The 26,197-nt window shown below is 37.8% G+C and overlaps 1 protein-coding gene across 3 annotated transcripts; it reads left to right on the top strand.

Moving 5' to 3' along the window:
• The first annotated feature begins 5,027 nt into the window (after positions 1-5,027).
• On the top strand, positions 5,028-24,583 carry ptprc (protein tyrosine phosphatase receptor type C). 3 transcript variants are annotated; one of them, XM_069153267.1, is made up of 32 exons: positions 5,028-5,144; positions 5,262-5,371; positions 8,660-8,677; positions 10,771-10,965; positions 11,104-11,202; positions 11,402-11,428; positions 11,614-11,871; positions 11,984-12,217; positions 12,310-12,420; positions 12,737-12,877; positions 12,982-13,137; positions 13,231-13,389; positions 14,312-14,511; positions 14,611-14,671; positions 14,783-14,891; positions 16,406-16,443; positions 16,911-17,020; positions 17,245-17,335; positions 17,625-17,701; positions 17,910-17,946; positions 18,108-18,205; positions 18,560-18,685; positions 18,888-19,045; positions 19,653-19,788; positions 20,557-20,706; positions 20,954-21,044; positions 21,161-21,297; positions 21,573-21,707; positions 21,816-21,938; positions 22,062-22,222; positions 23,003-23,138; positions 23,872-24,583. In XM_069153267.1, exons 2-32 carry the CDS (start codon positions 5,308-5,310, stop codon positions 24,181-24,183), a joined length of 3,948 nt encoding a protein of 1,315 aa, XP_069009368.1. In that variant the 5' UTR covers positions 5,028-5,144; positions 5,262-5,307; the 3' UTR covers positions 24,184-24,583. The 3 variants fall into 3 exon arrangements, with proteins under 3 accessions (XP_069009368.1, XP_069009369.1, XP_069009367.1); XM_069153268.1 differs by lacking the exons at positions 10,771-10,965; positions 11,104-11,202 and having other exon boundaries at positions 5,029-5,144; XM_069153266.1 differs by lacking the exons at positions 5,028-5,144; positions 5,262-5,371 and having other exon boundaries at positions 7,146-10,965.
• Positions 24,584-26,197: the final 1,614 nt, after the last annotated feature.

Genomic DNA, 26,197 nt, shown 5'->3' with positions numbered 1-26,197 from the left:
AGTTCTGTGGGAGGAAAAACATTGTCTAGTTTCCCTTCACCTTGCTACCTCGCAGGTTTCTGTATGATGGATGTGAGACAGGGAGCAACTAAAAGGGGTTTTACTGAGTGAACAGGAGTTAGTTGGGGTTAAAGAAAAATTTTAATTTGAATACAATAATAGAGTGACATGGTTTAATTTAAAAGCAACATTCTCGGTGTGCCATGGTTTGAGCTTTTGAACATACTGAATTACCATAACTACGTGGGATTTAATGAACAGTTTTTGAAGGTCCTAACTAGGTTTTACATTCTCACAAACATTCTTATGCATGTACAAACGATACACATAAACACATTACACACACCTTCCTATACATCCCATGTGACATAAGCATTTTTAACATTTTGACAAAAGTAATTGTTAAATTGTTTGACGGTATTTTTAAACACTTTTTTATGATTTGAGATAAAAAAAAAAAAAAAAAAATTAAAAAAACAGATAAAACATGTTCGTCACTGAGTTTTAAAGGTGCTAGGAGGCAAATGTTTCACCTGTGAGGAGCCGAGTTTCCAGTCTTTACGCCAGAGAGCTCTTACCTGCAACTTCATTTCTAACATTCAGACGCCTCGTCTCAGGCAAAAGATTTATGTTGACTGCAAGACAGAATGTGGACTCCCTCGTCAGTAGGGATGCATTCATATCCATCAATATCTATCACACAAACAGTGAAGTCGTATATATATATATACATATATATATGTATATATATATATATATATCAAACACATTTTGTTTGAAATCTATAATGGGGAAGGAGTGGCTGTTATTCACAAAAGAACATTTCATATGTCTTAAAAGATGTCATGAACTTTGAGGTAAATTAGTTGTAACAGACTCAACTTGTCACTACAGCTGGGCTGTGTGAGAGTCAGCAACTAAAAAAAAGGCAACCACTTAAAGTTAAGAAAAGTTCACTGTTAAACCTCAACAGCCTCCGTGATCACAGAAGACTGTGGTCAGCGTTGAATAATAAAAACGTCAAATGTGACTAATAGTATGAAACAGAATGCAAAGCGAAGGCCACAAGTCAAATGCTTAGACTTCAATGCACAACACCAAACTCAACATCCTTATATAAACATTAAATAGCATTGGCACTGCAGGTTGTTGTTTTTTTTAGGGTAAATCGCTCATACATGATATCTGCATACATATGAACAACTAGTAAACGGTGGAAGGAAATGTTTAAAAAATGATGGTACTGATAAAAATGTGTTTACGTGATGCTAAGAGACCACAGAGTTCTTGATTACTGGTGTCGTGTTGAGGTTCAGGCTTTTCAAAAGTAAACCTGAGTCCTGAACAACGAGCTAATTGAGGCACGTAATAGGTTGCGTCACTTTTTTGTGTGTGGGTGTGTTGATCTTCTTTTGTAATTTTGTCCAGCTTCATCCAGTTCAGCCACAGTTCCAACTAGTTCTCAAGAAAAATAATCCCAGTTTTCCTTTAAGGTCAAACCAAACAGTCTGACAGACCCACAGAGGGAAATGGTTTTCTGCCTCCGTCCAGGGACTGAGTCATTTGTCAGGCCATGTGACTTCTGTTTTCAATTTGTGGTTGGTTTGTAAAACTGCAGTGAGAAACCCCAATGGACAGCAAAACAGTGTGTCATTTCATGGTGTGATTCAGACCAAAGAAAATGTTTCATTCAGTATGACAATGTGTGTTTGAGATAATAAGGACTAATATGCTTTAAAGTCTTGTTTTCACAACATTTCATTAATTTTTTTATTTTTTTTTGGCCTTAATAAAGCTTATAAAGCCTACTTCAGGGAATTAATCTAACAGCCAACAAAAACATTCAGTATTCAGTGAGTGTGTCAAAGGGTCATGACCACTTTCTGTTTGTCAGTGACACAATTTTGTCCAGCTGACACAGAATCACGGCACGTTTTATTACTTTGCAAAAAAAAAAAAAAATTCCGATGAAACCTGGGCAGTTAAAAGTCTTTTAGGTTGAATGCTTATTTGTTATGGAATAACCTGTTCCACTAAATAAAAGGGTAGCTGTATTTTGCCCCTTTATTTATAATGCTGATACAGACCATATGACCTTGACCTTAAATTAACTACACCTACACTCCTCTCACTCACACACTCACCGGCACACATTATCAGACATCGTATTGTCCCGTGACTTCGTAATAGGAACAAACTGTTGAGAATTAATGGTGTTTTTTTGGTGGTGGTCTTGCGACTGCAGTTTCTCGACAGTTGTGATGACGTAAGAAAATGTGTGACTGGTAAACAATTACTTTGGGGGAAACCATGTTTAGTACAGTGGCACCTATCAGTGGAGGACGGGCACTCGTAGTTTAGATAACACTAAATGTACTAGTAGGTGGCTGTAGTTTGACTCTATTTTTTTTAATGTTGTTCCCTTAAAAAAACTGAAGTAATCGAGAACACTGCAAGAGAATATTAACAAATACTGTAAGCAGATGTTCACTATCTCAGTTTAGCTGGTTTGGCATGCTGCTAACATTTATTGGCACAAAACAAAAAGCACAGCCGAAGCTGATGGGAATCTCTTTAGTTTCACAGATGTTTAATATGTCGTTGGACCTAATCGGGATGCTTTTCTTTTTTCTGTACAAACTTTCATAGCAATTCATCCGACAGCTAGGCAGTGATGGACCAAAATGACAGACCAACACTGCCATCTCTAGCACCACGCCGCTGGCTTAAGGCATCCTGTGGACCCAGAAGTCACTCTTTCACAAAAAGCACTAACCTTTCCACATTTCTTTAAAGACTACAATTATGAATCCTATCTCATGGCTCGGCGGCTGTCACGGAAATGGAGAGGGGTTCATCCTCGAGGCTGCACGAATTGGTTTTTCAAATTTTCCAATAATCTTCAGATTTTTTTATGTTTGTTTCATGCAAATGGTACTTTTGCTCTTTTTGTGGTTAAGAAGTGAATTTTGAATTTCATCAAAATCCTCACAAAAGGTCGTAGAGCTGTCCTAAATTCATTGGTAATGTGGCTAGAAAACCCTGTTTCCATGTTGGCATGGTTAACCCGGTGTACAGATGGTCACTGACTTCTTCTTTCGCTTTGAGTGAACAACTTTCTTTTGGCAAAACATGCCAACCCCATTGTTTGAGCACAGGTTCTGTAAACATAAAAGGAACTACAAATGTTTTCAGCCTCCTATTAAGATTTAAAAAAACGTTAAAATACACAAATTATATAAGATCCTTTGCAAACTTCATTTTGTTTTGACTACATATGTATTATAATTCCAACTTGCTTTGACAGAAAATGACATGGGTCTTAAGGCGGTTGTGCCAATAGCATTTTACAGCCTCAAAATACATGTAAAACTGGGCTGACTGCCTTTTGAATAATCTTTTGATTTGCATCATGCCACAATGAAACACTTTCATGTTTGTGTTCTTTATTTGGAGAGTCAAACAAAGGCAATAGCCAAAGGTGCAATCATGCTGCAATATGTGTCCCGCTTCTAAATATATACTGTCCGTCTTTACAATAAGCAGCAAGCAGGTCGGCTCGGTGGGTTCACCTGCATTAAGGAGAACACTTGGTGCTCCACTGTTGGTTGAGTGTCTGAGCAGCTAAGGAGAGTAAGACTGTAAAACTGATATGTTTGTAGCATTTAAAGACAAAGCCTGTCGTGTGACTCACGTTAACACATGAAACAAATAACAAAATGTGACTCCAGCTTCATTTTGGTTGCATGTGCATGTTTGCTTAAGAGCCACTTCCTGATTACAAGAACCTATACTGTTACAAGTGGAAATAGCCAAACACCCATGTGTTTCATTGGTCGAGGAGAAAATCCATATTTAGATTTTCAAACTAAAAATGTGATGTCTTTGTCGGAAACATGCACTGTTCCTGTTGGGTTTAAGTTTAAAAAAAAAAAAAAAAAAAAAAAAAAAAAAAAAAAGTTTCAGAATACATAGAAGCAATTTTCTCTTCTTCAAAATGAATCAAAACATTTTTAAAGGTGTAACATAATCTGTGCGTTCTGGGCTTTGTTGTCTAGACCACATATGTAACAGTGATTCACATCATTCTACCACACACTGCAGAGTCTTCTGTATAACACTGTAGGAATAAGTAAAAGCCTCTGAGCTTAGTACCAGCTGTCTGAAAAATGGGTCCACTTAGTTCCATGTAAATCACATGAAATAGCTGGCTATGTTGTATCCAGATTCACATCAGCTTACACCACCCGGTGTGTGAGCCTCACTCCTCGAAGAGGTTTTTTTTTTTTTTTTACTCCTCTTCTTACTCTTTTATCCCCTATTTTCTTGTGTATGTAAACAGAAGTAAAGCTTTTTGGGCTCCGAGGCAAAGCATGATGATCAAACACCGTGCACGATCAATGACTTTGAGGAGATCTAACATCGCTTATAAATGTATTTCACTCAGAATGAGCAGCAGAAATGAAGAAATTCCCTTCTGGAGCCAATAGCCACATGTTCTCTCTTTAGAATGAAAGCGGAAATAGAAAATAAAACAAATGCAGAGAAGAAAGTTTTAGAAAGAAAGATCATCTCTTTTCTTGCACATTGCAGTGTTTGCTTCCTGTCGTAGGCCTACAAGCTTTTTACAGGGAGGAGTCAGCGAGGAAGAAGAGGCGCTCTACGAAGCTTCACTGCTGTATGATCTAAAATTTCTCACGAGGAGTCTGATTTTAATAAAAAAAAAATCTAACAGAAATTAGGCACAAGGCTTTAACTTGGAGGCCTCAGTGTTTGTTAACGGCACTATTTTCTTCCATTTCTCTGCCTAATGTTACAGAGTTACAGTGAATTTAAGAGTAGTCATGTATTGAGTATTTTCAAAAGCCTAATATGTCAAATACAACAATTAATTTGAAAAACTTCAAACTCTTTTCTTCATAAGTCAGAAGGTTTTCACACTTGGGCAAAACCAAGTGAACATTTAGCGAGAGAGGGCTTCCTGTTCTTGGTTGCGTAGCTGAAATGAAGCTTCCTGTCAGCCAACATTAAGGTGCAGGCAGGCTCTCTGGGTGTGACATCACTCCAACTTGCTTGACTTGAAACCGGAGGCAAGGTTTAGGGTTTGGGGAACAAGTCCAGGAAGCTGTGTCAACCGATAACACGTATGTAGCTCAAAATAAGGCAACATTTTGACTTACTTCGCTCTTAAGAATTTACGGAAAAATTGGAAATACAGCTTCAATTTGCCGTGTGAATATCTTCCTGTTGGTCCTCTCTAGAACTGTGCTGGACGGTGTGTAGCCGTACACACCCTCACTCCTGGATATGGCGGGTCTCTGTGGTCTTAAGATCCTGCTGCTCTGGGCTGGGATCATCGATCTGGCCATCTGTAAGTAACCGTCTGCGATGTTACTGGTTTCGTTTTGAAGAGATTGTGGAGAGAAAGTCGTGTTTTATGGAGTTGTTCCCCGACATCTGAAAAGAAGTCCAAAAAAGTTTGTAAATGCTGCAAAACGTGTAGACGATGAGGTCTAACGCCCTAACTCGACTGGTTTTGAAGTTGTAGCAGTTGGTTGTTGACCGTGTTTATTGGAGATGGTGAATTATTTTTCATACGTGAGATAGAGACGTATGTCTGTCAGCGGAAAAGCTTGACAATTTTCTTTTTCTATGAAAACTGGAAAACATCGCTGCACAAAATGTAATCATTTAAAGTAAAAAGTGAGGGCAGAAGTGACAAGCTACAGTATGCCATGCCTTTGAGTTGCATCTGCATTTGTGCTACTTCACGTTTCTTAAACTTTCCAAAAACCAAGAGCGGCAAACAGTACAGTGATGTACTGTGATGTGTGATGTGTGAAGCAGAAAAGTGACAGGTTTGTGAGCCCCTTTGGCAAAAGAATAAACACTTATGTTCAATCAAAGACGGCTGTTAATAAGAAGACGCTCTTTAAAACATGTTCTTTCATTTGGTACAAAGCTGTGGGAATTTTTGCAATCATGTTTCTGTTCTGCTTTGACATTGTGCGTGTGTGAGTGCTGTACATGTGTAAGTGTGAGTGTGTGCGTGTGTGCGTGTGTGTGTGTGTGAGTGCTGTACATGTGTAAGTGTGAGTGTGTGCGTGTGGGAGGGGGGAGTTATGTCTGTCAGAGATGAGAGAATATTTCGGGTGTGTCCCTGCAAGCCCTACACTCAACCCTAGTGGCTGTGGGTGTCGTATGGTAAACATCTGTGTGTGTGCGTGTGCGTGTGCGTGTGCGCGGGTGTGCCTGCTAAGTCAGGCTCACCTTACTGCCTCTAGCATCACTCAGAGTTCTGCTACTGCTCAACATATCAAACATATTTTTTATGTTTCTCTCTATTTTCAGCCAGACGTCTGCACACACGAGCAGAAATAAATCCATCACTCTATTTATTTCACTGTCATCTTTATCCTCAGTCAGGGTCAGCATTTGACATTTGATTCTAACATACAGTATTTCTCAGATAGTGTGTGAGGTGACTCATCATGGTTCACTGCATTAACAGTTTATTATTTATATACATCTTGACTTTTCCATTGATCAACCATTATTTTACATATTAAAAGATTGACTAGTTACACAATAATCTAATACATTTCAGAAGTTAATTTACCAAAGTGCTGTACTTAATTTTTTATTGTACTATATACTTGCCATTCATTATATTATGGGTTGAAATACTGTTCTTTTTACTCTTTTACATTTTATGAGACGCAGTTAAAACTACAATGAGCCTACAAACAAACACACACACATACAAACATGATGTTATGAATTAAATCTACCCAACAAATTATTTTGAATACTTAAATACTAGTGTACTTTAACTTAGATACACTTTTTGAGTATTTTTACATAGGGTTATTGCTACTCCCAGTGGAAGGATCCGAATATCTGCCATATTAACATATAATAAAGGGCAGCTATAGTTATAATTCATGTTTATTGAATCTGTAAATATAAATCAAGTGTATATATGAATACCAATTCAGTTTCATTTGATTTTCTTTTATAATTTAACCAGGTAAACATCTCTTTGAGTTTAAAACCTCTTTTTAAAGACAAAAATAAAGGACACTATTAAAATAGATATCAGACCCATTTTTGTCAAATGTTTTATGTTTCTGTATCTGTGGATAGACATATTAGATAGTTTGAAATTGATATTAAAATATGTCAAAAAAAAACTTTCTCCCAACACACAAATGAGTCAAGTCAGTGTTAAGTCCAAGTTCAAAACTCTGCATGTTCTTCTTTGCTTTTTTTCCTAATTTTTGCAAAAGACTTAGAACAAACCGAAGGCCATTTCAGATGTAAAGGCCAAAGATTGCATACTGTAAGCTCTTGATTCATTTACTTAGACAGGAAGAGAGCAGCGGTGCCCTGTTTAACATGCTGCTTGCTCTGGCTGCAGCAGGACTGCAGTAGCTGTGTGATCAAAAAAGTTTGACCACTTCCGTGTTCCATTCTGAGTTGCCTTCATTTCCTGGCAGAGCAGAGCGGTGATGGTTGAGAAGGCTGAGACAGAGCACAAGTAAATGACTTGAGAATTTGTGAAAAAAAAAAAAAAGAGGAAGCTCAATGTGTAAAATGAAGAAGTGAGGTCAGAAATGTTAAGCACGCTGCATGATTAAAGTAGTTTCAGGGAGGAGGGGGTGATCTTGTCACAAAGCAGTGAACGCTGCTCACTGTGGTGAATGCAAAACATGAAAGGAAAGAATAAGACAGATAAAAAAAAAAAAGTGATAGAGAGCAAAAGCTATGATCTATGTATTAGTATATATAAGTGTCATTATGATATGACAACCTTCAAATAAATAGTTGTCATATCTGAAATATTCACGGTGTGCAAATGCACTAATTCAAATCAGTCACTACAAAACTAGCAACTGACACGATGAGTTTGTATATTGCAGTAAAATGTCACTGCAAAGAGCAAGCATGTCTGCTCAATACAGTGAAACTAGAACGCACCAAACCACATCCTGAGACTGAATGTTCACCTCATCATTCATCGCTCAGAGCTGTGATTATAAGGGATAATGCCATTATGTGTTTGGATGTAATGACAAAGTCAAAAGTTTAATTTCAGTCTTTAATTCTGTTTTACTTACTTTGTAAATTAATACAATGTCAAATACAGACTTTGAAAAGCCCCCCAAAATTTTTTATATTACTGAAAAACTTCATACAACATAAAACATTATTTTAAACAATATTTGCTGTCGCTTTGTGTTTTGTTTTGTTCAGAGTATGTTTGTCTATTTATGTCCAAACTTGTACGTTAGGGCTGGTTCTAGGTTTGAGTGCGAGGCAGGAAATAGCGGTTTACTCTCTGAAATAACAAGTGGGGCTCTTTGCCCCGTTGTCATGGTAACCAGGTTGTGCAGCACTGCCTCATCCAGACACCGTCATATGAAAACCGTCACTTTCCTCCTTTAACCAAATTATCCTTTGACGATGTTGTATTGATTAAACAGATGTCAATGGTTAAAGAAAATAATATTAAGAACACTTTAAATAAAATCACATGTTATTAATGTTTTGTTTCTTTTTTTCAGATTATATGCTTTATTCACTTTCATAAAAAAAAAAAAAAAAAAAAAAGAGCTGAAATGATTTACGCTTTTTTTCCCCCCATTTGTAATTTCAGGTCAGAGTGGCACAACAGGTCAGTGACAATCTTTATGTAACTCAATATATAATGTTTAATTCCTATTGTATAGTAATATAAATTGTATTAATTATGCTTCCAGCTCTGCTTATATTGTGCCATAACTTCATAGCTTCAGCCTCACACTCTTTATACTGTCTCATCTCCTCATGACCACAGCAGCAACAAAGCAGCACCTTCTCCAAACTTTAATGAAATGAGAACAGTTGTCAAATGGAAACTGGTTCAATGCACGAAGAGACACAGAAATGTAATTTCTCACTCTTATTAAACAGTTTGATTGACAGCGGCTTCCATTTTAGTAATCTGTCTCAACCAAGGTTTTAATTGTAAACAACAAAAACAAAGTAAGAAAGTACAAAGTAAACTGCCTGTGGAAGTCTAACACGTATCTACATGATAAACAGGAGAATGACGTTCACATATTGCAACGTTCCCTAACACATGGCTACACAGTTGTCCCTGTCCGCACACATTTATGTACAATTATCAATTTCATTGCAGTTTGTTTTCATTTCATAAAAGGTTTCTGTGCCAAAGCAGTATGAAATACTTGTGCTCATATAGTGTGCAATTAATTTTTATTGCCGATTTTCACTCGCGTTCAAGTCCAGTGCAGGAAGTTGTCTCAAAGTCACAGACTGCACGAGGAGGAAAAGCCTCTTTTTCCATTCATCTCTTCACTGACTTGCTTTTAAGCTGAGCTACGCAAACTAGCAATAACTTTCTGCACAACTCCAGCTACATGATTTCAGGGTTCAAGAATGTATTCATGTTTTTTTCTTCCTGTCTAATTTGTCTTAAGTGCGGGTAAAGTAAGTCTGAGTTAAGGACAAAGCCACATGTCTTCTGTTGTAATGCTATTTAGATGTATTTGATCACATGTAGGGAAACCTCCACCTCAGACACAGGTAGTCCGGAGAAGTTATAGCATAACAGTAAAGTCCAGTACACATTTATTTGTATAGCAAAAGTTGAACAAAGTTCTGCACAAAATCAAACGGCATTAAAACAATCAAATAGACTTGAATCCTTTTAAGGCACAAGAGACAAAATAAGCATTTAAAACTAAATGAAGGAAATTGGGGGGGGGGGGATGAAGCAAAAACAGACATAGAAAGATGTAAGAAGAGTAAATAATCAAGAACAATAACAATAGTGATAAATTAGTTCAAAATAAAAATAGACTTAATCTGGAAAAGCCAAAGTAAATAAATATGTTTTAAATTGGAGCCACTGAAAGCTGCTGGTCCAACGACCTGAGCAGGCCATGAGTATTACGGTAGCCGCTCTGCGGACTGTCATTCAAATTTTTAATAAGATTCAAGTAAGTCATTGGTTATCCAGCCAGTGAAACATAAATCCCACTGTCATATCTCCTTGTCGTGCACTGCAGTCATCAGTGATTCAAAAAGAATCCGTTTGAACGTGGTATTTTCTGGGAAACATGTCTCGGTAAATTTATTGCCATTTTATCCACTGACTGAATGAACTGTTAATTTTTTTTCTCATGTTTAATTTGAGGAGGTTTTAGAGACTAGTTTAAGATTGTCATCACAGTTTAAGTCAAACGTGCTTTTCAGTGTTCAAGCTTCCATTTCCTCAGCTCTGATTTGATATTAATTGTTTGACTATACAACGTTTTTAACTAAGCAAAACTATGCCAGGATACGTATTGCCTCAACATTATGCTAACAATATTAAGGCAACCCTCAGGCGATGTACAAAGAACAGGAAGTATTTTGATTATCAACTTAACCTGATTCTTTCTCCAGTACTGAACACATCCAGCTGAAGACTGTTTTAGCTCCTCCGAATTAAAAGTGTGCTCTTCGCAGGTTGCACTAGTTTTTTTTTTTTTTAAAGAGGGGAATAACAGATAAGTAGCAGCATCATCTCATCTTTGAAATAAGAGGGAACAGGATTTATGCAGTCATCCTCGAGGAAAAATGCTACACGTGGCACCTTTTCATGTTGTTGGAGCATTGTGATGTTGTGTTGTTGTTGTTGTGTTTTTATTTTTCTTGGCTATACTGATGTTTCAGTCTCCTTACATCCACACATCAACTCAAATTTCACTTTATCTCCAGTAACCAGCCAGTCTGCCACCTTACCTCCACGCACCTTAACCAACACAACCACCCCCTCTCCTCCACGCACCTTAACCAACACAGCCACCTCCTCTCCTCCACGCACCTTAACCAACACAACCGCCTCCTCTCCTCCACTCACCTCGCAATCTACAACCTCAAACTCTCAGACAACCATACAAACCAACAGCTCTGGTAACGTATTCAGCCTCAGTTTACAGTGTTATGATCGGCATTAGTGGAACATTTAGCACAATGATGAAATCCTGAAATGTTAGTTAAGACGCATATCAGGTAAGACTGTTGACGTCCAGCATGCTCTCCAACCTGCAGCCTCATACGAGTCCTCACCCACACCCACTTCCACTCCATTCAACCAGACCTTACTTCCAGTCATTCCTTCCAACACCACAGTGACATCTGCCAGCACAGGTTGGAATTACTCTCATTTATTTATGACATTATGATAAAGATTGTGTTATTTATGAGTATAGAAAATGGACACTAGCACTGCTGAGATACAATCACAGGTACTGTGTCTTTAAGGTGCTTTGAAATAATATTGACTCGTGTTGCATATCATATATTAATGTTTTGTTATTTTCTCATCTCTCTTAAATGTGTCCTCCAGCCCTCCAACCAACCTCCGCACCTCCGTGTGAGTATCAGATTAAAAGAACCGTGTTGTGGCTGAAAACACTTGTTGCGTGAACGTATCTTTTTACCACGAGTGTACAAAATGTTTCTTCATCAACATGAACAAAATGTTTGAGATTAAAAAAATGTCATCAGGTGGTTTACATGAACTACAAGATTTAATAATTATGTTGATTTTGTGTGCAGGTTCCTACGATGTTAAAAACATCAAGTTTGGCTTCTCGATTACGATGACGATCCTCAACAATGATAACTACACCATAAATGTTAAGGAACGCGAACAAACAAACTCGGGAAAGACATCTCCAATGTTCTCCAATGGCTCAACACATGACATCAAACATCTGAAGCCCTGCACTGATTATGAGCTTGCATTTATTAACAGTGTTGGTCAAGAAATAGTCTGTACCGGCAATAGAACGACATTTACCACAGATCAAATACGTGAGTAAAACTAATTAATGCTGTTGTGTTTTGCATATTACTGTCTTTTAATTTAAGAAATGACACTGTAAAGAAATCAGAGAGACATTTCTGCATCACTTGTGTATTTCAGAGGAAGGGGACATTCAAAATGTCAGCTACATCAATGGATATGTTTGCTACCACAGTGACTGGAACACCAACTCCACCAACTCTTTACTACATGATGCTACAGCTAAGTCAAAAGACCAAGGTGAAGGACTCTGTGTCAAATATGATACCGAGGACATTTGCTCTGATTTTACATTTTTCAGTTCAAAAAAATGTATGAACAGTTCCTTCCACCTCAACAAAAGCATCCCTCTTGGTATGTACAGAAGGGTCTACTTTTATTTTGAAATTAATCTGCTTTAGCCATAATTTAATTTCTAGGTTTAATGTTTTCCACATATTTCTTAGATTCACATGACATCAACCAGACACTGGGTTATGACCGACTTCCTACACAAATCAACGCAACGTTCCCTCCAAAGTGTAAACATCACACCGCTGAGAACTACACCTGTTCAGGTGAGTGGAAAGAATAAAAGTAGAGAGACTTTGACTTTGACTCTAATAGGAAGGTTTACATGCAAATGAGTTCAGATGCTCACATGGCAGTAAAACAGTGAACAATGATGAAAATCAATTTGTCATAAAACTGAAGCATGTACTGTCTTTGGGTAAAAAGGAGTGAGGTATCACTTTGTGTTCTCTGTGAATCTCCTCTGAATATTTTGTTTTCTCTGAATGTGTCCAAATATGAATCTAAACCGAAAATATATATGTTCATAAGCACTGAAGTACAAATAACAGACGATATTATAATTTCCTTATGTCTCCTCAGAAATTGGCAAAGGCAATGTCTCCAGACTGTCTATACTTGAGCTGAAGCCCTTCACAAACTACAGCTGCACTGGTCTGATCAAGGAAAACAACGTCTCCACTAATCAGACGACTCCAGCCATCCAAGTCATGATTGATTGTAGTAGGTTGATATTTACATCAGTAGAATTAAATCTTTTATCATCACTTGAAACATATTAACAGGTACTGGATTCATTGTTACTGATGTTTCTTTTGTACCTACAGAGTTTAATATAACCAACATAAAGAATACCGCAACCAATACTTCCATTTCTCTTGAATGGGAAACAATCAGTGAGAAATGTAGAGACGTCCTGGCCAAGCTTGATGAGCTCTCTTATAAGTGCAATTGTACGGATGACAAACACAATCTGAAACCAGGTGAAAGTTCTTTACATTCATTGTACTTGTGGGCACCTTTTACAGCCATTTGTAAGGCTTTTTGGATAATAACATAGGTGTTTGAATTTTCAGAGACCCTACCTGTTACGAAACTGTCACAACCTACTGGGGGAAAGTGTGACATTACTGGACTGAAGCCATTCACTAACTACTCATGTAAAATCAATCCCACCTACAAGAACGAGAATGTTAAATACACAAATAACATAACAACGAAAACCGATGTAGGAAGTAAGTGACAAAACCAAATGTCTTTTGTGGAAAAATTACAGTACCCATCTTCATAATGACAAATATCAGTTAGTTAAAATAACTTTATCGACGTCAACGTGAACATTATTAGAAAACACTGAAGACCAAACATATGTGGAGAGAACTGATACTTTTTTTCTTTTTTTAATCCTGTCTTTTTTTTTTTTAACAAACTAATATAAATTCGGATGATCAGAGAGCACACAATTCCCCTATACATATACATTACAGGGAACATTTAAACATTTCTCTAATCAGTAGTAAATCACAGTAATCATAAACTTTATATCCTAACATCAAGGTGCTCATTGTCAGTGTTATTCTGTGTGACTGAGTAGAAGTTTACCAGCCTCAGTCAGCTCTGATATTATTAGTCCGAGGCACCAGTATTAACCTTTTGGTGTATACAGTATAAAAAGCAACAAGCTGATTAATTAGATGAGCACTTTTCTCAGACACCGTTTAAAGAGGGAATTCATAAATTCAAGAAATATAGATCAGAAAATTAAATGGTTCTCCTTATCATACTGAACCTCAAAAGTTTCTTGCTTTTAAACTCACAATTTCCTGTTTTGTGATGGCTGTTTATTATGAATATGTTTAAATAAAGTCCAAACTTCAGAGCAGCACCATAAAGACAAATTAACAATTAAAAGCGTTATCGGTAATCTCATAGACACGTGAATAATTTCATTTTCTTGTCTTTTTAATACGATTTTAGGCTTATTTTGAATTGTTTTCAAATTGCCAATATAATTATCTTTTTTTATTTGTATCAATATTGATTCACATGACAACCAATACAGCAAGTATTGAAGCTGCTGTTTTATCAAACTAAAATACCTCTATAACTGCATGTGTTAAAAAATGATGGCATCTTTTAATTTCCATTCTCTTACAGCTCTAACCGGAAGTCCCGCTGTGACAGTGATTGTTGCACAGAATAATGTGATTATGGTAAAATGTACATCTCCATTTGATGAATTGTATGGACCTACCCTGCAATACACAGCACGTCTTAATAGTGAGAAAGAATGTACAAAGGCTAAGTGCAATTTTGAATTCAAAGACCTGAGCTACTTAACGACCTACACAGTGGAGGTTTGTATAATCATTCTTTTTAGTTTCACAAGAATATCATTATTTTATTCCTCAAATTTCTGTGTTCTGAGTGCTTTGATTCCTGATTTGTCTTTACAGGTGGCTGCTTTCAATGGAAAATTCTTGAGCCAAACCACAACACAAAAAGTTTCCACTCTCTGTAGGCCTCTTTGATGATTTATTGATAAAACAAATTGCTCAAATTTATTTCACAAATACTTTACACACAAATTTCTTTTCATATTTTATCTACTTTTTCATCATTTTACAGACAATGACAAAGCTGTCGTTGGATTTCTGGTCTTCCTCATCATCCTCACCTCTGTAGCTCTGCTTTGGGTCGGCTACAAGATCTACATTTTGAAACGCAGAAATTCCCAGTAAGGATCCTCCTGTTATCTCCTGCAGTAGTTTGAACTGACATACTGCTTCTGTTTTTTTCTTTATTTTGTATATCACATTGCAGATATTCCTGTTGCATGTAAATTACATTTTAAACATCATTACTGTTATTAAACTCTTTGTGCAGACCCTCTCACTCCGTCCTGTATTCTAAATGTAGTATCTATGTAACACACTAGATTTCCTGTGTTAAGTTCAGGACTGTCTTTAGGTCACTCTGGGAGTGAATGAAACACGGCAAATGTTTGCAGTTTAAAACAAGGAACTGAACTGCAATTTATTATAGTTATTAACACACACAGAAAATCAAGGGAACAACATAAAAGAAAAATAACAAATTCAAATAATAACCCCAATACTGGTATTTCTCTCACAGTCAGTCAGTTTCAGTCTCTTGTCTTTCAGTCTACTACCCGGTAGTTTATGTCTGGAGGCTCTCAGACTAACTCTTACCTGAATCTTTTTGCTCGTCGGTGCTCCGGCAGGAGAATCCAAGAAGACCAAATGCAGCTTCACCCACGGTGAAGATGATCAGGGGTCACAGGGTCACTCAGCTCCAGCGCTCTGTGGAGGTTTCTGGGGATCGCTGTCTCCATCACAGATCCATACAAAAAAAAAACAATCTGCTTGCAGCAGAATTGAATACGATGTCAGTACTATAATTTCTAAACTCTATTGTTGGTGTAACAGTAAATGACCAGTAAAATAGTATTACACACACATATATATATATAATATTCACTATGGTCAATATTAACATACCAACATATTTCACACACACATGTGCTCATGTCTCAGTGACATCTATCACTTATACCTAACAGACATTATTTAAACGTCCACCGTTACTAAGCAACACACTCAACAGCTGTTCTCAATCTGACCGTTTACTTCTGGCGCCAAAACAAGAAAATGACGTCATCGTTCCCGCTCGGTTCAACAGGTCCCGACGCATTAACCCTCAGCGCTTAGCTAGCACTTAACTAGCCCCGTCGGTCACATGTAGCTCCACAATCACAGATATCAACCACGTAAAATAATATTCAACAACAATTTAATATTTATCTCCGACTGGTTTTTTTTTTCTCTTCTCTCCTGATCGGTATCTTCAGCCCAACTAAACAACTGTCCTCCTTTGTAGCTCTACAGCAACGGCTAACTCTTAGCAACGCATTCGTCACTCACCGGAGATTCTTCTCAGACTTAAAGAAACTTTTTCCTTCGGAGTCGGTCTGGTTAACGATCAAATAAATAAAGATCCTCAAAAGCAGTGAGCAAAAATCAACCAAATGAGATTCTTCATGGTGTCGCTCATGACGCTGCTGTTTCCTTGGAGACATAAAGGGTGGTCTACCGGGAGAAGGCTTTGATCTCCCGACGTGCACCACAGCGCCCCTCTGGTGAACGTCGGTATTGCATGTTTGAGTTAACCCTTTAGTTGCTGGTAAAACTAATGTGGGTTACATAAATAATTATTTGTTTTTCTTTGCAGTGACCTGAGTGAAAACATAATGCTTATTTCAAATGCAAGTGAGTAGATGTTAACAGTACACTTTACCTTTTACTGATTCTTCCTTTCTTGGTTATTATATTTTTTTTATGATGGATATTTGCATTGCTTTTACTTCATCCTTTACATTCTTTGTGTATTGTGGCTTTGAGGTAGTGCAGTATTATTACTTACATATGAGTGAGTCCTCTATTCTCCAATCCTTTCCCACCCTGTTAACACAATCTCACACTCTAAACTTCAGTTTTAGCTTCTCGGTATTGCTGTATGTCTCGAGTGTATCCAAAAGTCACTGTGATTATTGAATGATTGAAGTTTAATTAAATAGAAATGATTGTGTCATGCTGTCATTTGGATTGATGGCTATAATTAATTTCCATTATATAGTATTACATTGTTTACTGGGTATAACATACTGTTAGATGTAAGTTGCAGAGTTTTCTGTTTATGTTTTAAATGTTTCTCATATGTTGACTGACTGTTGTAGATGATGAAGAAAACCTGATGCCTGTTGAGCCCATCGCAGCGGATGCCTTGCTGGAATCCTACAAGAGGAAGCTCGCTGATGAGGCAAGACTCTTCCTGGCTGAGTTTCAGGTAAATTCACTCCTGTTATTGTAATCATTATTAATTTTTATCATCATTATTATTATTTGTATTCATTTGTTTTATAATGTTCACAATAGACAGATGACATATAACAAAAGGCTAGACTTGTACACGCAAGGTTTGATGTGTGTTGAAGGGCCTTGGTCAGTTACACGGTAGAAAGTGTGTAAATGTTTGTTGACACAAATGACACAGATTGTTTTCGCTTCTAGAGCATTCCCAGAATTTTCTCACGATACTCTGTGAAAGAGGCCAAAAAATCCTGCAATGTTCCCAAGAACCGCTACGTGGACATCCTGCCCTGTGAGTAGGCGTCTGTTCAACAACACGTGAACCCTTTTACACACTATGAAAAAGATAAAAGCACTGAGCAGACGTGTGTTATCATTAAAATCAACCATTACATCCTATTATAAGTCAATTTACCTTGTGTATGAGGTTAGGTAGTTACAGTATAAACTGAAATATAGGTGTTATTAAACAGCTTCTTAATTAGGTTTCCAGAAAATGTACGCACACTTGATTTCTAAGGATGTTTACGGTTTTTAAGATGTCCTCTGGGATTTATTTTTCTTTCTCTGTCTCAAACTAGACGATTATAACCGTGTCCAGCTGACCACAGGAAATGGAGAGGCTGGATGTGACTATATCAACGCCAGCTTCATTGATGTATGTAAAACACCCAAATTACGCTGTTTTTACAAATACGAATATTATTATTAACCTTCATACAAATATTAAAACAAATGCAAGGACAATCGTGTTAGTGACATATCTTCGACCTCATTTAACGTCAAAGCTTTTTAAGGACACAATGATCATGACTTCTCTATGACAAAACACATTCAATTCATCATCACTTCTTTACCACCTGCAGGGGTTCAAGGAATCCAAAAAGTACATTGCAGCTCAAGGTAAAGTCATGCTCTCATACTCTGTACACACCGTTTGTATTACAGGACAGACTGTTTACGATGTGTGCGTGTGCGTGTGCGTGTGTGTGCGTGTGTGTGTGTGTGTGTGCATGCGTGTGCGTGTGTGTGTGTGTGTGTGTGTGTGCGTGTGCGTTTTGTAGGGCCGAAGGATGAAACTGTAAGTGATTTCTGGAGGATGGTCTGGGAGCAGCAGTCCTCCATAATCGTCATGGTAACACGCTGTGAAGAGGGAAACAGGGTGAGAACACCCCGTTTGTTGTCAGTGGTGATACACCGTTGTTACAGAGTAAATGAAAATGGTTCTCTGTGTGACAGCATAGAGAGATACATTTTTTTTACCATAAATGACTGCCAGTCACATCATACCTGCAAATACAGACACATGTGCACACTGTGATCTAATGTTCTTGGAGAATATCATCTCCTTTTTTTTTTTTTTTTTTTTTTTTATCTGCACTGTGTTCTGTTAAACTGCATCAGCTGCATATTTGATTCCTTTGGTTAAAGTGCTCAATCTTAATTTTTAATGTGTTACTGATTTGCAAAACCTGGTTGTCACTCCTGCTGTCTCCTCTCACCTGTTGTTTCGCAGGTCAAGTGTGCACAGTACTGGCCATCTCTAGACCGAGAGACGGAGATCTTTGAGGAATTTATAGTGAAGCTGAACTCAGAGGAAGACTGTCCAGATTACACCATCCGCCGTCTCAGCCTAACTAATGTGAGTCTCTTCTAAAACTTAATAATGAAAAGGTAAATTTTGACATCAGGCCACACTCACAGTTTTGGTTTTAACTTCACTATCTGTATGCATGTGTGTCTGCGTAAAAGGTGAGGCCAGCATGTCTGTCAGTCTTCCTCTCAACTAATAGACTTAATTGATAGTGTTTTTACAGTCTTTGTGTTTGTATAACCGTCTGCAGAAGAGGGAGAAGAACTCTGAGAGAGAGGTGACACACATCCAGTTCATGAGTTGGCCAGACCATGGCGTCCCAGGAGACCCAAACCTCCTCCTGAAACTGAGGCAGCGTGTCAACAGTTTCAAGAATTTATTCAGCGGCCCCATCATTGTTCACTGCAGGTATGTCAAAGGTCAAACTCCGGGGTCAGTTAACCTACATTTCAGGGAGTTCAAAATATAATTTGGAAGATATCTTGTAGTTTCCCACTGTGTCCACTCCACTTCCATTCTTCAAGGCATCTCATTCTTATGATCAAAACCTCTTTGGTTGAGTGTTCATTCTGTATATTTGTTTATCTTTATATGTCTATCTATACAGTATGGATTTTTGCTGCTATTTCTACAATCTAGTTGCTTAACTTCATGTTAATGCTGTACTTATACATACTGTGTAGCAGAAATTGGCAAATATTTGATAAGTTAACTTTTTTTCTGCTAATGACCAGCATCTTGTGACCATTTCGGGCCCACAGTAGGCCTTTTCATGTCTTTTTTTTTAGGCACAACTGCTTTCCCTGACAAGCTCCTTAAGGTTTCCACAGTTGCTTTATTGTGATAAAAACAGATTTAAAACTGTCATTGGGGAAGTTGGAGACTCGTCAGGCCACTTCTCTTCTCTGTCTGCTTCTGTATTAATTCTCCAGTGCAACTTTATATGTGACCGGATACGTGACAGATAAATGACAGAAAGATACAAAAACACAATCTATCATTCTCCCATGTGTAGCGCGGGTGTCGGCAGGACGGGCACCTACATCGGCATCGATGCCATGATGGAGGGTCTGGAGGCAGAGGGCAGAATGGACATCTACGGCTACGTAGTCAAACTCCGCAGGCAGAGATGTCTCATGGTTCAAGTGGAGGTAAAATATCAACTGAGATCATGTTTCAGATACCGTGTATGTACGTGCCTGTGTGGGTGTCTGATTAGAATCAGAGTTGAGTTTATTGAATATTATGATCCATACCAGGAATTTAACCCCAGTTCTCATCTGTTTTTATTGTGATTACGCACAAGGCAAAGAAGAAACAGGATGCAAATAAACATAAACAGCAAAACAAAAATAATAAACCTAACCAACAGAATAAACAGCTATTCTGTGATGCAAATTGGTAGAAAAAAAAAAATTAAATTGACAACACCTAAACAAGTATACATGTACATGGTGAATACAGGACTGATAACTAAACTGTACACGTAGAGCAGAGGAATATGTCTGGGCAGTATATATACATATGTTAAAATATGTGCAACTATTACACAAAACATTCAGATTGTGTTACACCATAGTATCATATGTACTTTGTAATATTTAAGCTCTCTCGCATCTACCAGAAGGAAGAACCCAAAGCATTATATTCATGCTTATTTAATATCTTCATTGATTCAGATGTTTGTATTTTGATTGCACGACATATTAACAAAGCTAACTTTTTTGTGTCTAAAGAGGTTAATATAACACATAGACAGTAGTTGCTGCATTTACACTGAGGCAATCACAAAGTAGAAGGAAGGGCCAAGTACTTAGATGAGTTAAAGGGAGAAAACTGAGAAGTGCACGGTGCAGTTTGTCTTTTGTGTTAATGCTTATCCTTTGTGTATTAAGATAAGGTCATGTGTCCTCCTTTAGGCCCAGTACATCCTGATCCACCAGGCCCTGCTGGAGCACAACCAGTTTGGAGAGACAGAGACCACTCTGTCGGAGCTCCACAGCACACTGAACGCGCTCAAACAGAGAAGCTCAAGCAATGAACCCACCTTAATGGAGGATGAGTTTGAGGTATTATTTATTATATTATTTGTTAAATATTTAGTCATATAGAAAGCAATGTGGGGAGCTGAAGGAATTTTCTGGCACAGTAATGTAAATCACCTAAAAACATCTCTCCTAAATAATCACCATCATTAAAAAGTTATCATTGGCTTTTCTACCTCCCTTTTCCTTCCTCTACTTCATATGGAAGAAATTCCAGACCTTAATTTATCGTGGTCAATTTTTTAATCGTGAAAAATTATTGTCAATTCAGAGACTGCCCACCTTTAAAAACTGGAGGACGTTCAACACCGGGATCACAGAGGAAAACAAGAAGAAGAACCGTTCTTCATCTGTCATCCCATGTCAGTATCTGCAACAACATGTGTGCGTGTGTGTGTGTGTGTGTGTGTGTGTGTGTTCACTATTATACACTTCACTCATGTTTATATGAGATTAAATGTGTTCCTGCCACCCTAAGATGACTACAACCGAGTGTTGCTGAAGATGGATGAAGGACGCAGTCAAGACAGCGACAACAATGAAGATGATGAGGAGGAGTCATCAGATGAAGAGGATGAAGATTCCACTAAATACATCAATGCCTCCCACATTGATGTGTGTTATCTACTGACACTTATTTTTATTCATTTACAAACCTGTTTCTGGATAAAACTGACAAAAACAAGTGTTTTTTTTTATTTATTCACAACAAACTGTGTTCCTGTTACCATCGTTGCTATGGTAGCAGGTGTTAATTCAGAAACTCTAAATTAATTCTCATATATTATGCAGCAAGTTGAATTTCAAAACAAATATGAATTAAATGCAACTCATCCTATTTGTTTGGGTTGTGTACAACAATAGATGTATGTGTTTTCTTGCCCACGCAGGGGTACTGGGGCCCTCGCGCCTTCATCGCAGCACAAACTCCTCTGCCAGACACAGTGGCTGACTTCTGGTTGATGGTTTACCAGAAGAAAGCATCTGCTATCGTCATGCTCTCAGACTGCAGTGAGGGAGATAAGGTACACAAAGCATAATGCACTTACACTACAATAATATATACTTACATGTGGCACACTCTGTGTATGTGTATGGTAAACTTTCTCCTTGTGATTTTTTCTGACTGACAGGAGCCTGACTCGGTGTACTGGGGTAAAGACAAGAAAACGTTCGGGGACATTGAGGTGGAGGTGGCGAGCACAGACACCTCCCCAACTTCCATTAGCCGCAACATGCTGATCCGTCATGTCAAGGTAAAACACCCATTTAGCCACTGTAACACTGTAAGTCTGTTTCATTTCTGTATTCACTCTGTGAAGTGAATGATCTGTTCAACATCATGAGCTGTTTTAAATCATCTCAACTTCTGTCAACAGAGGAAAGAGAGTCGGCCGGTGAAACACTTCCAGTTCCTGAAGTGGGAGAGCGGAGAGCTGCCGGAGAATTCTCAAGATCTCACAGATACGATCAAGGACATTAAGCACAGATGTACCAGCAACAAATCACAGAAGGGCATACCCGTTGTGGTCCACTGCAAGTAAGACAACCTCACAGAAAACGCCCTGATCTTAGAGAGACGGTGTGTAACACAACAAAAAAATGTTTTTTAATAAGGATGACTCTTTTCTCAGAGCGTTCACAGCTTAGTTCCAAGCTTGTATTATCTTTTAAAACAAACTACCTCCACGCCTCTTTGAGTTTCAGGCCAGATTCAAGTAATGATGATGTCAGATTAAACTGGTCTGATATCTCTCAAACTTACACTTAAGGATGCTCTCAAGAGCCAATTTAGGATTGAAAATGTATTTGCTGAAAGTATGAGGTAACACACCTTTCCAGCTACTACTTCCTTCTTACAGAAAAAGGAACATTAAAGAGCAGCTCTCAGCTGATCGCATGATTAATCAAATAGGAACAGCGAATCAATGAGATGGATCTAACCCCAATGTTTATTCTTTGAGGAAAGTATGACTAAAATTCCGGGGTTTTTTTTGTTCATTTTATTTCTATGAAGTCCCTAAATATATTCTTCAGATATTTGAGAACAGCAGTTAAATATTTATTTACATTATATAATTATGTATGAAATAAGTAACCTGGCTGAAATGGAAACAAAAGGAAATTCGATAAGGACAGAAATTCTACCGTTTGTATTTATCAAGTTAAAAGTCAAGTGAAAATGATTCTCTGAGCAGGTTATACAGACCTTGTATGCTGCAGCCTTCGATGACCTGGAAAAGACACAGCTACAAGAATGGATGGAGAGAATGACTACGTCCGTATCATAACTTTTTATGTGTGTGCTCCACCTCCTCAGCAATGGCTCGTCCCGTTCAGGGATTTTCTGCGCGCTGTGGAAGCTGCTGGACAGCGCTCAGACAGAGAAGCTGCTGGACGTTTTCCAGGTGGTCAAAACTCTGCGCAAGGAGAGACAGGGCATGGTCTCCAGCCTGGTGAGAGAGCACTTACAGTTTCACTGCTTCAACATTTCCAACAGCGTTTAAAGAATGAAAAATACCACAGGACTTGACTGGTCTGGCGATTTTCAGCAAAGATTTCGATAGAGAGATTATGCTTCTAGCATTTCCTTAGTATTTAGGTTTATTGTGGTAGTTTGTACTAAGAGATTAAGATTTTACATCAACAGCACCTTACTCTAGCTCACTTTAATTTATTAAATTATTTTTTTTCTTATAATGCTCTTTTAAAAGAGTTAAAAGGAAAGGCAGATTATACTCTGTGTTTCTGTTAATGTCATAAAATCCTTCCAAAAAATGTCCTCTCACAGTACTTTCTTACCCTTTCTACTGCTCCCTTACCAAAGCTCATTAGTTCCGACTGAAGATTCAAAAGCAGCTTAATAATGTAAAAAAAAAAAAAATGAGGAAGAGTTTAAATAGTTTTTGGACAACAGTCCAGGTCTATGGCACATGAATCACCTTGTATAACAACGTCTGGCGACACATGCATTAATATAGGATCAATTCAGCGTATGTGCAGTGTTTTCAGTTCAGAAAGAGAAATGTAGATGTCACTGGATTCATGGTTTAAAGCTTGTGCTGTCATTTTTGTTGACTTAAGAGAGTGTGCAAGAGTGACTACAATCACAGGTTTCCTCTTAGAGCCTCAAGTATAGCAATAGCTACATATTTTCTGTCCTCTTGAATCTGTCTTTGTTTCATACAGGAGCACTACCAGTTCTTATACAACGCTCTGGAGGGCGTTTTTCCCGCGCAGAACGGGGAAGTGAAACCGGTTGAGGCCTCTGCAGCCGACTCAGTCCAGATAGTGAATGAAACCAAAGCAGCAGAGCAGCCAGCAGAGAAGGCTGAGCAGCCAGCCAGCACTACCAGTAATGACCAGCAGGGGGCAGCAGATAGCGCTCCTCTGGTGGCTGATGGAGGGAAGGAAGACAAAGTAGAGGAGCCTGTAAAAGGGCCCGGTGTCCCCCCAGAGACAACGCCACTGGAGGACACCACTGTCACTGTGGAGGTTTGAGCAGGTTCATGCCTGTGCCTTTTATCTCTGGGAATAAACGCTTCAGTTGAATGCTTTTTGAAATTACTTCATGAATGTATAACATTGTAAAGCTGTTGTTGTCTTTAACTTTTGTAAAGAAATTGATCAAATATTTTTGTGAAAAGTTACAAAAATATGATTAAGTTCAAATATTTTCATAGGAAATATGTAAGAATGCTAATAATAATTTCTTTGAGCAAAGTTTCTTGCTGTCATCAAACTAGAGGCCTTGGATTTACTGTATACTGAGACATCTAAGAACTCAATTTTAATTACAAGTGGATAAGTTGCTGGTTTATAGCCTGCTCTATGTTTGTGTTCAGTTGAATTTTGTTAATGTATTGTTTCATTGCTAAATAAACAGATGCTTTGGTATACATTTATATACATCTGGTATATATATCGGAATAATTTAGTTGTTAAGTTCTAAATTTGTTACGTGGCACTGTGCCTTTTCATTAAAAGAGACTTACTATAGGATTTTAATTTATGTAGAGTTCTTCCTTATTGTCATCAGCTTTAATAGGCTGGATTTATCCATTACATATTTTAGGACCAAAGAGGACTAAATAAATTAGGACTAAATAAACTACTATTTATTAGGAGCAAATGGGTTGCCACGTTAACGCATTTATTTTTTTCCATTTTTTTGTTTTGAGTATTTCACTTGAGCGATTTCTGTGCTCATTTTGGACGGCATGGTGCGCTCAGCTCCCGGCCATCACAGGTCCTTTCTTGGAGTTTGTACGTTTTTCTGTGCAAAAGTACTGCAGTTGGTCGCCGGGCGCTGCAATGTGGAGCCACCCACTGATTTTTGTGGGGGGTACATGGGACCGGTCAGAATGCAGAGGATCAGTTTCCTCGATAGAGTATGATCTATAAAGTCCTTCAAATAATAAATATAGTATTTCCTCGCCAATGAGAATGAAGCAATATTTGAAGTAGAGGGGCACTCTATGACATATATGTCTGGATATGTTTACAACTATGGAGACTTTACAATTGTCCTCGATCAAACTACTGTCCTTCATCATCGTAATAAGTTGAACAAGTACATGTGTATCCCAGAGGATTACTGGTACCCATCAATGTGGACTGTCATAATGGAGTTATTTGTATTTCTAGAAGTGACTATGTATTGGCACTATTGAACTTTACTGCCATCTACTGGATCTTAAGATGAGTGGCATTTAATATGCCTAAGGCCCAATCTCACAATAATAATGAAAGTAAAAAATAATTCAAGGATCCGCCCCGTGGTTGGAATCAGCTCCAAAATTTAACCCAAGTTTCATGAAAATTGGATCCGTAGTTTTACTATAATCCTGCTGACAAACAAACAATCAAGCCATAGAAAACACTTGGTGACGGTAATCAAATATCTGGTGAGATTTGGATTGTTTGTCAAATTTCATAAAGCCACATCTGCACCATCCTGATGAAGCTGATTAGATGAAGACAGGGTATTTTTCTCAACGATACATTTAACTGATGCCTTTTTATTTATAAATATTTACTGCAAAAGAAAGAAAGCTGAAACCAAGGTCAAGTTAAAAGGATGTTTAAATATATGTGTGTATTTGTTATTTGTATCATTTTTATGGCAGAATAGGTCCAAATAATCAGCCAGATCTTATCAGACAGTAGTACTCATTAAAAATAATTGGAAAGACCTGGTAGGATGTGTTGTAAATACGGTATACTGTGGTTCAACTGGGCTGCTCCCAGGCGGGTTTATGAGTCTAACTGTATAAATGGTAAGAAGGTTGTTTGTGAAAAGAAAATTCACATTCAGCAAAACCTTGGCTCAATACAAATTAAAAGCACAAATAAAAAAAATAAAAACAGACAAACAATGTGTTGCAAATTCACAACATATAATAATTTACTCTGATAAATTGAACATTTTTAAATCAGCAGTTTTCATTGTCAAAGGCAAACAGTTACAAAATGTAAGACACACAAGATACAAAATGGGCAGTTTCCCTCAGTT

This window comes from Embiotoca jacksoni, unplaced genomic scaffold (genome assembly GCF_022577435.1).
Source record: "Embiotoca jacksoni isolate LCO1_2020_lvr unplaced genomic scaffold, fEmbJac1.0.p SCAF_19, whole genome shotgun sequence".
NCBI classification, from domain to species: Eukaryota; Metazoa; Chordata; class Actinopteri; family Embiotocidae; genus Embiotoca; species Embiotoca jacksoni.
The sequence above is the reverse complement of the archived record's forward strand: the minus strand, read 5'-3'. Positions and strand labels throughout refer to the sequence as shown.

Coding starts and splice junctions, on each gene's coding strand:
- ptprc (XM_069153266.1), top strand. CDS start 10,608: ATGCAGTCATCCTCGAGGAAAAATGCTACACGTGGCACCTTTTCATGT. Junction 21,045..21,160: donor TTCTTCATCTGTCATCCCAT/GTCAGTATCTGC, acceptor TGCCACCCTAAG/ATGACTACAACCGAGTGTTG. Junction 22,223..23,002: donor CCCGTTGTGGTCCACTGCAA/GTAAGACAACCT, acceptor CCACCTCCTCAG/CAATGGCTCGTCCCGTTCAG.